Raw genomic sequence first — 11959 nt, 5'->3', positions numbered from 1 at the left:
CTCCCTACCTCAGTGAACATCATGTTGGATTTCAGCCTCCAGTTTGTTACACCATGTACTCCCAACAGAAGCCGAAGTCAGATGTGTCAGGATCTTCTGTAACTTTGGTTGGAAGTGTAGCGCCACATCTTCCTAAGCCGGGCATGTCCTTTGATTCTGCTGCTTGTATTGCTGCTGAGGTAGATTAGGGTGACTACTTACCTTTCCCTTTGAGTCTCTTAAAGCATGTCAAAAAGATGGATCAGTAGTACTGCTTAATTTACTACCAATCCCACTATCCTTAGTTGTAGTCCAAGTCAAGCAGCAACATTTTTTGATATTTACATTACGAATTTGCATTCATTTATTTGATTCAGTCCCTGAGTACTTGAAGAGTTGTGGCACAAAAGCAGAAATCATAGGTAATGGCTAGATGCCTGAAATAAACTTGGTGCACAATTCACTTGAGATTCTTCCATACATCATACCAATTAATTTTTTGTTACTGTTTTACATGGATGAAGGAGCTCAGAATGCAGAATAAAGAAGGAACAGGGAGAAGGAAATAATCAGGTATATTATCAGAGCATGATACATGTATATACTTGAAATCAGCAAAAGTATGATGCATATGAAGAAGGGAATATAAATGCTATGAAAAAAAGAAAGCAATATCCACGTGCAAGCCAAAAAAAAACCCAAAAAACTAGTTTATTGTTCCATGTGTGTACAGTGAATTTGATTTAAAACTCTCAAAAGCCACAATAAGGATTCTTACCTACCACAATCATCTACAGCTCAGACCTCATGTCTCTATCTCTATACACATAAAAATATATGATGATGTGGCCAAATATCTTTCTGTCTCTATGCATATATGTAAACAATTATACATGTATGCTTGTATCTGTACAGTTTCATTGGAAGGCACATGGATTAAATGCAGTCTTTTGAACAATGAATGATAACAAGACAATTTCTGGCTGAGTAGCCCAATGCATAGATACGTGTGTTCAAGGGTAAGTCTGACAAAGCACAAAAAAGACGTGCTTAAATGCCATGACGACCAGTTAGCACAGGAATCAACAGCAGCTGGAGTCTAATCCTGCACCATTTCCATCCCAGACAGCTTCACCAGTGACTGAGTGCAGGATTAAGCCTGCCCAGTGCCCAGGAGAATAGCTTTCTTAATGCTCTTAGTGGTGAAAAGGGGATGTTGATAACTGTGAATCCCCCACTCCACTGCCACAAACTGTTTTAATTCCTGCCCCTGCAAATGATACCATATTTACCCACTTCTCACTGTACAGACTGGACTCTCCATGAGTTTGCCCACCTGTTTGTGTACTGAGTTACCTCAGTAGTTTCCTCCAAATACCTCTAGGATTTGCTTGCTGGCCTGAAGAAGGCAGCTCACCACTTTCAGTCCTCCTTTCTGCTTCCCACACTGTTACTGTCAAACATTTTACAGCTGAAGATGTGCTTCTGAATCCTGTAGCTGTTCCTCAAAGTAGAGAAGCTGATCCACCTCAAAGCAATCACTTGCTCTGGAAACCATTTTCTCCAGGTATCTCCTGATTTCCTCCTCACTGGCCTTCTGCTGTCTTGCTTGCTTCAGATAGGTGTACACTTTCTCAAACACCTCTGCTCCCAGCTTCTGGATGGCAGATCTAAGAATACATATTACAAAAAGGTCAAGTCAAAGTTATCTCACATTACATATTAATACAAGCAATTGCTAGAACTTTTTTTTTTTCTATGTTGTGGCTACTTTTGATTAAAATCATTAAAGAATACACCTTATTTGTGTGACAGTACAAGAAATATAAATTTCCTGTGCAATTTCTCTATGGCTGTGTTATACAAATAGCCCAGGAGTAAAAACCTGGACATAGTAAGTCCTGGGACATGCAGACATCATCGCTGCTAAAAAACAAAACCATTCTCACACCAAATCTGACATACTGCTTTAACCACAGCAAGTCCAGTACACGTCCATATATTATTGCCTCTGTATTTCGTCAAAAACAAGAGAAGCAACCTTATACAGCCATAAACCAGCAGACTTTCATGAGAACAAACACATTTCAGAATTCATTGCTTTATTTTAGCTTCTATCTAATAACAAGGAACCTGTTGTACCAGATCAGCATGAGCTTACTGACATTTCTGTCTTTTCCTACAGCACTATCCTTTTATCAGTAGACAGGTCTGTAATTCAGTGACAAAGAGTACACTCACAGGAACTTAATGTTGATTTATAAAGATTCAACTGAGAACTGCAAGACAATGAACAGAACTTGTTTTTCTAAAGGCAAACATCTTTAAATTCGTATGTCAGAAGCCCTGACTAATGTAAAACATTCCAATCAGTGCTGGGTTCATAATATTTTGATGAAAATATTGGAGTAATTTTCCTTCAGCATATCAGAAAGTCTCTTCACATATGTCTGCCACAGCAACTGCGTTCACTTCCCTGTTTAAACAAACTGGCTTTGTCACAAGCACACCAAGCCAGTTTTCCTCCAGTTTCCTGCTGGATCTCAATGGTGCCAATCTATACAATGTCCACGGCAGGACTGGGATCCTGAATGGCATCAAGCAAGAGGGTTTCCTGGCAAACGTGCTGTGCAGTGCTATGCAGACCTGATAGTGCTTATCTGGAAGAATTTATAGAATATAGCGGATGAGAGAATTTTGGGGTGAAGGGATTTCAAAAACAGCTCCTTGAGTGTGATTTATCCAAGAAATTCAAGGGTGTGAGCCAATTACTGGATGCAATGGCACCGCAATGCAGTGTAATGCTGACACACAAACGGCATGGCTGGCTGTGCAGCCTCATCCCTGATTTTTTCTTTTACTGATTTTTTGTGTTAGGGCAGCTGAGATTTGTTTTTCTTTTAGTGTCGAACTTGCATGTTCCAGAGGTAATGATGCCCTTCACTTAGTCAGGAAGTGAGTTGGGCTAACTGGGATCTCCTTACGTAGACATCAGCAATTTGTATTGAAAAACATCTTGTTTTGGTTAGGCAAACTCCTGGTAGGCAGCCTTTCCTCCCACCAGCATTTTGCTAGAGTTTCAAGAGCATTTGGGTGGTGCAATCATTTCTTTTTCAGGAAATCTATTGTGGCACGGAGACCTCTTCAATAAAGCTTCTTAGCGTAGCTAACAATGTTTCTCCGAAAAATGACTCTTACCTACAAAAAAATAAAAAACCAAACAACTGACGATATCTGTGATTCTAATGCTGTAGTGTATTTTTCAAGGATTAAACATACTGTGTGTCTAGCATGTGAAAGCATTTGATGCCTTAGAACTTTGCTTCGTGGAAATTCTTTTAGACAAAAAGGAAGTACTAGGAAATTCGCTGTATAGTTTTATAACATTTCAGCCTGAGTATCTGTGCTTTTGTTCCCCTTTCACTGACTTTCTGTTACGTGCTGTTTTCTATAAATTTAGACTATGGTGAACTGGGAGGATGGACCCCAGAGTTGTCCCAGGATGGGAACTGTCACATTTATCATCACAGCAGCAAGCTACCTAGTATTTATAAGGGATTAGCAAGGTTCCTGAAAAATCCTAACATTAAGAACAGTAGGGCCTGCAGCTGATAAAAATGGACAATATACCCAATACATTTTCTTGCCTGAAAGAGAGCCTTGACGACTGCTCTGATCGCACAAGGAGGAAGCACTTCTCCTCACATCCCACACACTGTCACTGTTTTGCAGCTTGGTCATACGCAGCCGTGGTTCACCTTTTGTCCATACACTACATATACGTCCTGCTGACTCCTGACAGGTCGGGAACTGGCAGCAGAGGCAGCTGAGACTCAGTGTGAGAAGCCATGGGGCCAGGCTGGGTTCTCTGCAAGTCCAAAGGTGACTCAGTCCTGCTTCCCATAACTAGAAACAGATTTTATTATTATTATTTTTTTCTTCAAATACTGCCTTCTAGGGGAAAACACAAACTGCTGAAAGTGATCAATTGCCAGAATCTGGCAACCTAAGGATTAGCTTAGTACAGAAGTCTAAATAGGGATTTGTTTGTCAAATAATGTACACTTCTTCACCAAACCTGAACATAAATATTATATTTCTCTTCAATGGTTAAAAATCAATACCTGAGAAGCTACCTTGAAACAACTACTGCTTCATTTGTGCCTTTACTGACCCCCCTCCATCCCTCCTAAACAAATATATTTTTTGTCAGTCCTTTCTATTTAAAAATGAAAAGTTAACCAAAGAAATACTCCCGAGGTATGTGTTTGCTTAATAAATGTGACCTGAAGATGGGAATCTTTTCAGTTTAGTTTGGCAGAACATGCAAATCAGCTAATCTGTATAATTGCTGGTACAATAAAATTAGGGAAAAAGTATTCATAGGTTGAAAATTAAGGGGTAGGTAACAAAAATTATAACCTCCTATTACAAAAGAACACATCAGACTCTATTTGGGCTTGAAAGCTGCATTAATGTGAGTCTGCTACCACATAATACATTTTCTGTGATGGGGACAGAAAAGCAGCAGCTAAGACAGTAAATTTTAAAGAGACATTACTGACTGAATCTTTTAGTATACCAATGGGGGATGAAGGGGTAAGTGACTTCCTAGAAAGCAAGGATTGCCCATTACCGCTCCGATTCTGTGCTAGTGGTTATTTTCCCATTCATGATAAGACCTACAGAGGCATAATTATGGATTTTTCACTATCCTTCTGTTCATAGTTCCTATTTCACAGGAGGTGTGGAACACCTGTATTTACAGCTCTGAAATAACTAACAGCCTCACTTTGGAATGCACTGTGAGAACCAGTACAGAGATCCCACTTACATTCCCACGTTTTCTGATTATCTGGTATTTACTCTCGTTATAGCTCACACACCTACAAACTCACTATTTTCTCCCAGAAATGAGCCATGATCCCTTTCTCAGTGCAGATACACAAGCTAAGGGGATACTCGACATCTGAGGTTGCATTACTCAGACAAGTTTTGTTGGCCAGAATCCCACCCTACGCTGTCCTAAATTGCTTTTCACTATGCTGAAATCAAAGCAGTTATGTCAGCTTCTACCATCCAAGGAGCTAGTCCAGGATGATAAACAGTAATGTGCTTAAATGAGGTATCTCAGATCCTCCTCGTGCAAACGAGCTCATGAGCAACTTCTGTGTTGCTTCACCGAGTTACAAAGACATACATATACCAAGGGATTCTTTGCTGGCATTTGAGCCCTGCAGTTCCTAACTTTTAGGCACCTCCTTCATGCAATAGCATTCACAGCTCTGTGGCTGAACCCTAAGCTCCCTGTACAATGCAGACACCGCAGAAAGGCATCCATGCAAAATATCAGCCCACCACAACTGAGGAAAGGGAAATCTCAAATCTGATGTCTGTCTGGCTTTAGTAAAGTTTGGAAGCACCTCTTCCCCTACAGGACTTGCAGCAGTTCAACATGACCACATAGGTACTCACTTGTTCTTTATCCCAGGTTAGAGCTTTCAGCCAGAGTCCTAAAAACCTAGGGGTAAAAAGAGATTTAAAACTACAACTCCCAGAGCTAATCACCAGGGGCACTGGGGAAAGAAGGACTCTCCTTCACCCTCATTTTGAATTGTATAAAAGTAGATGTATTGTGCCAGAAAAGAATGAGGAAGGATAAGTGTAGATAGATTGAGGACCAAGGACAACCAACACTGGAGGTGTGTGCAAATGTTGTTATCTGCGTGAAACAGTCCCTGGATAAAACACTGCCAGCACTCCTTGGAGTCTTTCAATCTTTGGGACTGAAATCCAGGTTACCATGTGTGAGTGCCCTGTGTGCCTACCTTCTCGCTGCAAATGGCAAGAAATTCAACAGTGAGCCCAACTTCCCCCACTCCTCCTGGCTGCAGAGGGCAGCCCCAATGCTCCAGGCAGAGGTGGAACAAGGCTGGGGACTTCCATAGCCTGGAGGCACGCTCTGACCACCTGCCTATTGGCTGGATAGCAGATATTGCCAGACTCCACACTGTCATCCTTGGAAGCTGTGCTTTGGAATAAAAAGCCTCATGCTGTCAGCTTCTGTTCAGCACAAAATCTAGAGAAAATTAACTAGAACAAGCCTCAAAGGCCACAGAGGCAGACAGATATCTGATTTGTGGCTAATGATATGGTTTTGGCATGAGATTAGCAGTTGGTTCTATCAAGGATAAGGTGCTTCGGAGCATGTGAGAAGCAGTATCAATATCAGCTAAATCATAGGTACTTAGTGCTTTGACTCACTGCCAGTGTTAGAGGGGAGCTAAATAGGAGCCTTCAGAACTGCAATTTTATACTCAGGGTGTCTAACTGTGCCTAAAAATGTGCCAAGTCATTTAGTAGATCTGGGCTCAAACGAATTTATCAGGATATCTGGTGATTTCCTACACATCAGTGCAAAATTACTAAAATTTGACAATATAATAATGTTGTGTTCTCAACTGGCTGATGAAGTTGTAAATCTTTCCCTGGGTGAACAAAGAATTTTCTATTATCCCGCGGGCCTTTATTTTGACTCTACTGCTACTAGCTATGTATTAATGTTTCTTTTCTGGTCTAGAGATCAATTACAATACACCTACCTTTATGCAGCACCAACAAAAGCCACAAAACAAGATTAATGCTTGAGTTTGCACTCTTCCATGCGCGTTAGCAGCTGGGTTAATATCTCTCAACAGCTTGTCATTGCCTGCCTTAAAGGATAACTATGACACAAATCAGCAGCTAAGGGGGTTTTCAGCTTCTCACTTGAGAATGTCATTCAGCATGATAGCAACTATCATTTAAAACCATTCTGCTCTCCCTCCTCCATCCCCAGAGGGAAGGAGCACTCTTCACAGAGCATTTTCACCGGTGCTTCAGGGAGTGGTGGTGTGGGTTATTCCTGGGAGCATGGAGGCTCGGCAGTTGCTGAGCCACCACATTCTGCACGAGACACAACTGAGCACACCACAGTGATACCATGGAAGTCCCCCTGGACCAGACATCAGCGATAACACATCATCCCTGCCATAGCAGACATCTAACATGCAGCTCCTAAGTCAATCACAGTAAAATTATTTGTTTATAAATCCTCACAGCTACCTCAATATCAACCTTAAAAAAATAAGCTTTCTGGACAAGGAGCATCTGTCCAAGTGGGCATTTATTTATCCTTTCACACATGTTGTTTGCATCCTATACTGACAAGCATATTGTAAAGTAGGAGGCAAATCTATTGTGATTAGGGATCATGGGGCATAAAAGCCTGTGCAGAGATCTTTGAAATAATAATTTCAGCAGACTTCACTAAACTCTCCCTAAGTCAAATGTACTCTCATGGAGTCCAGCAGTGTTATTTAGGATTCCCATCAATACATCCAATTCTGATTTGTCCCTGAACATGCTTTCTAAACATTCATTTATCAACCTTATATTTCTATTTACAACAATGCAATCTTGCCACTTTGCAGCTAAACATTAGCAACATGAACCTTGGTGAAAATGATTGTTATATTTATCTCCTGAAATAACTTTCTGAAAAACAATCAGGAAATTACATATCTTTGATCTCATACAAAATACTGTTTTCTAACTGTACTAGAAAATCTTAAGAGTACCTGCTACAGCATCTCATGGTTCAGTAAATAGGTTTAACTCAATTACAACACAAAAGGTCCTTGTTCTCTCAAGTTACCTTCCTTTCATTCAGGATATTGACATTACTGACTGAATCGCTACAACCTTTCTGGAACTTGAAAGAAGCTGCCCTGGGCTCAAAACTTCATTTGCAGCAAAGCTTGTTGGTTGCTCTGAAAAGACCCCTGGAGACCTGCAAAGAGAGGTGCACTATAAGCTCCATGATTTATTTTGTAGGAATTTACTTCTAAAGGTAGGGCACTTTCTAGTTCTAGCTGACAGATGTTTGGTCTTGGGAATGTGACATATATAGCAAAGTCTAAGAAAAGTGCGTATTAGAATAATAACAATAAAAAAGGTCAGAATTATTATATAAAAAGGTAGTAAAATAAAATCTGAATTATTAAGATTAGCCCCTACCTTCCACCTTCAAGCCTCAATGGACTTTGACTTTCATCGTATTACTGCTGAATGAAAATTTCTTCACTTGAAGACACAACGATAATTTTCATAATTCATCCTTAATTACTTCATAATTCCTGAATTAAAGCATCTTAATTTGATTGCAAACAAAACTCTCTGATGTCCTACTTCAAAGACTTGCAAAATCTAAAGCATATTTAGGACATGTTTTCCCATGAGATAAGAAGAATCTTATTATTTAAAGCTGTAGACACAGCTGAAGAAATATCAACAATAATATTCTCCATGCATTTCATTTTCTGAGATAAATGAATTTGTAAAATAGTAATTGAAGTTGACACCAGCTCTTGGAAGAACTGTGAATTAGAATTTAGAGCTGTTAGTTGAATACTAACTACTGAAATCAGAATAAAGTTTATGAGAAGGGGAAATTGCTTTTTGCTTTGTACTTCATGCACAATACCTAAGCCAAAACCCACAAGAAACTTACCCCATTAATTAATTTACACTGAGCATTTAAATCTTCATTGAATGTGAATGACTGAAAAAGTGGAATACTATCATAGGCCAATCACTTAGGGATAAAACCTTTATTCTGGGACAAACTGGTGGAAATTATAAGCCAAATCCTCACTGATCTAAAATAGACTTCATGACTCGGTGGGAGATAGGAGGAATTTCAGCAGAGTATTTCTCTCCCTCTGGAGCTGTGTGCCTAACCAATTTCCCACAGGAAAAAACAACAACAGCAACAAAACAACATACAACAACACATGGTGTCTTACATTTCTCTGAAAAAAGGCTTTGATTTTTCAGTGAAACAAGAAGCAGAAAAAAAGTAAATTTCATGATAAATAAAGAAGTACTCTGTGAGCCTATTCAAACTGTTTCAGCATTTCCCATTTTCCGTGCCAATCCTGTTCTCAGTGGGTAAATATACAAAATTATCTTAAACGATATCCTGTTTTTCACCAGCATCACAACATCCAGAGTCTCTGGCAGAACCACACAAGTCAATGAGTACTTCATACTAGAGAGAAAAAAGAAGAATTTACAATAATGGACAATAGACCTACAATTTTCAGAAAGGCCTAGGAAGGTTTATGTATTCAACTTCCTCTAGATCTCTATCAGGACAAGACAAGCTCTGTAAAGCTATTGAGATATTTAAAGAGGCAGATAGAGGTTTAGTCCCTTTTTTTCCCCTCACAAATAATAAATATATGGCACCTAAACACTTTTCAAAACAGCACCCTGGTTATTTCTCTATCTCAAATCTCTTGGAAAATCAAATATTACTGCATCTAACTGCCTGGAAATATGTCTTGTAAAAGACTAATGAAGATTTCTATTAACACTTACAGAAACACAGGAAGCATAATGTAGTATCTAAATAAGTTGTTTCACCTAGAAGACTCACAGAGACAAAACCCAAACTTGCTCTGAAACATTACCGAACCAGAGTAACTACCTCTTCTCTTCAGGATCAAAATCATACTTCTGCAGAAAAAAAAAGTTAATGTAGATACAAGTGTTACCTTACAACTAAGAGCTAGGTTAGGTGTTGCCTCAGTATCCTCTATTTTTGTCACAACTTTTGTCTGTGTCTGGTTAATGATTACACTGCAAATGGTTTGGTATCTCTACTCCCTGAAGGCCCACAGCTCAGGAAAACAAGCCACTCAGCAGGGAGCTTTACTGAAGAAGACGGATCTGTGAAAAAGCCACCCCTGTGGCTGCTTTACCCTCAGAAGTGGCGGTTGCTTCCTTTGGAGCCATGAGAAATGTGGTGTTTTGGGTCTGCTAACCTCTCTTTCACACGGGATTGTTTGCACATTGCCCCGCTCTCTGCTATTTTACCCTGTGAGCTATTTTTTGTTATACCAGTTCTGCATTGCTCACCTCCTTCAACATGGGAATATGAGATTTATACCTTAACGACTCACAGATGTGTAAGAAAGAAATTACTGTATGATGACTGAGGAAAAAAATGGTTAAGGAAAGAAGGAAATGGACTGATTTTTCTTCCAAATAATTACACTACTGCAGTTGCAAGCAGATGAGGACAAAAACAATACAGGAAACAGTAAACATCAGCAGTCCTAGCAAAGGTTTGCTGAAAGCCCTTTGTGTATTCACTACCTGTATTCACTACCTGTATTACTTCCTCTGTGAACCTTCCAAGGTCACTGTGCTGCATCTAGCAAACACTGCCAAGATTCTGCAAGTGTTTCTATATTGAAAACAGACTACATAATTAATGTCACGTGAGCTCATTCTCACATTTGGAAACTATTGACGAAATCAAGGCACTAGAAAACAGAACAGCTCAATCCATGTATTAAAAATGCAAAGCATGAGGAACTAGGGAAATCATGCTTTTTGTGCAAAACAAAAAGATGTATTAGTATAATTGTAATGTTTTGAGTGTTTGGGGATACTTGACATTTTAAAATGAATGAGTCTATACTTATAATTATGTGTTTTATAACTTGAATACAATTTTCAGACTGGATGAAAACTCTCTACTGCTAAAGCAATTATGACATTACTCTCCACTTAAAAAAAAAAAAAATCCTTAGAAATTTAGGATAACAGAAAGGCTTATGGATCTATGAAATGCAGCTCAGTAAAGAAGCTGAAAAAGTCTGGTTCCAAGTAAAAAAAAAAGTCTGTATCCAAGTAAATTCACAAAATCTTATACTTAATTTCAAGGGTTGGGCCTGAGGCTTAATATTGGGCAAACAGAGCACCAGGATGAGCATCCCAATACAATACATTACAGTTTAATTGTACCCTTTTGTATATCAGCTAATAGATCCACTACCAAGTTCATTCTCTTTATGTATTCAAAGTGAATCACAGCAAATGCAAAGCTGCTAAGAACAGCTAAAGAGATGGCATTGGCAGCTGGCATGTTCTTCCCATCCCCAGTTGCAGGATGGGAAGGAATAAGAATAATCTATGAAAGAATAATCTATGGCTTTCAAGAAGTGAAAGTACCAGCAAAAGCACAGTGAATGGTCACCCGCCCTAACTTTATACACTTACCTTAGTTGGCTACCACCATAGGCACCAGCATGACAGAAATGAAATTTATCTTCCAAGGAAATTCAGAATAGGAGCTTACAACATATGTCTTGAACTATCCTGTGTCTTTCCACACAGAGAGCCCAGAGAAGTTTGCAGGCTCCCCGGAAAGGTTTTTAAAACTGGGCACTGTGAATATCCTCCTTTGTGGCTACTCTGTTCAATGCCTGATTAAGCCAGGCAGTTGAATATTTGCATAACTTTAAGCATCTGTTGTCTTTCTGAAGACAAAGGACTACCTGTGTTTAATAGTATTTATATGCTGAATTACTTTGCTAAACTGGGACTTCAATCTTTGGCACCTTTACTAGGACAACAAGAGCAACTAAACATAACATTTGTGGCCAGTTTTATGACATATAGCAAATAGGGCTACAAAATGGTGAAGGGTCTAGAGGGGAAGATGTGTGAGGAGTGGCTAAAGTCACTTAGTTTGTTCAGCCCAGAGAAGACAAGAATGAGTGGTGGCCTCATGGTGGCCTGCAGCTCATGAGTGGAGTGGAGGAGAAGGCACTGAGCTCTTCTCTCTGGTGACAGGCTGGATGTTAGGAAAAGGCTCTTAACCCAAAAGGTGATTGGGCCCTGGAACAGGCTTCCCAGGGAAGTGGTCATGGTACCGAGTCTGCTGGAGTTCAAGAAGCATTTGGACAACACTCTCAGATATATGGTCTGATTTTTGGGTGGTCCTGTGTGGCCCCAGGATTTGGACTTGATGATCCTGGTGAGTCCCTTCAAAGCTGGGATATTCTGTGATTCTATAATTCTAAATAACCTAGTATTGATTTAATGTACACTACATGGCTGAAGGTTTTGTACTGGAGACAACTTC

At 39.7% G+C, this 11959-nt stretch overlaps 1 protein-coding gene across 4 annotated transcripts in view; it reads right to left on the bottom strand.

Moving 5' to 3' along the window:
* Positions 1–667: 667 nt before the first annotated feature.
* Positions 668–11959, bottom strand: part of NEK11 (NIMA related kinase 11) — a 101814-nt gene continuing 90522 nt past the window's right edge. For all 4 annotated transcript variants that reach the window (XM_032181968.1, XM_032181970.1, XM_032181971.1 and 1 more), the window contains one exon: positions 668–1649. In XM_032181968.1, coding sequence (XP_032037859.1) covers positions 1445–1649 — 205 coding nt within the window. In that variant the 3' untranslated portion in view covers positions 668–1444. The remainder of the gene's footprint in view (positions 1650–11959) is intronic.

Source organism: Aythya fuligula, chromosome 2, assembly GCF_009819795.1.
Source record: "Aythya fuligula isolate bAytFul2 chromosome 2, bAytFul2.pri, whole genome shotgun sequence".
Lineage (NCBI taxonomy): Eukaryota > Metazoa > Chordata > Aves > Anseriformes > Anatidae > Aythya > Aythya fuligula.
Note: the sequence above shows the minus strand (reverse complement) of the source record. Positions and strands in the feature narration are given on the sequence as shown.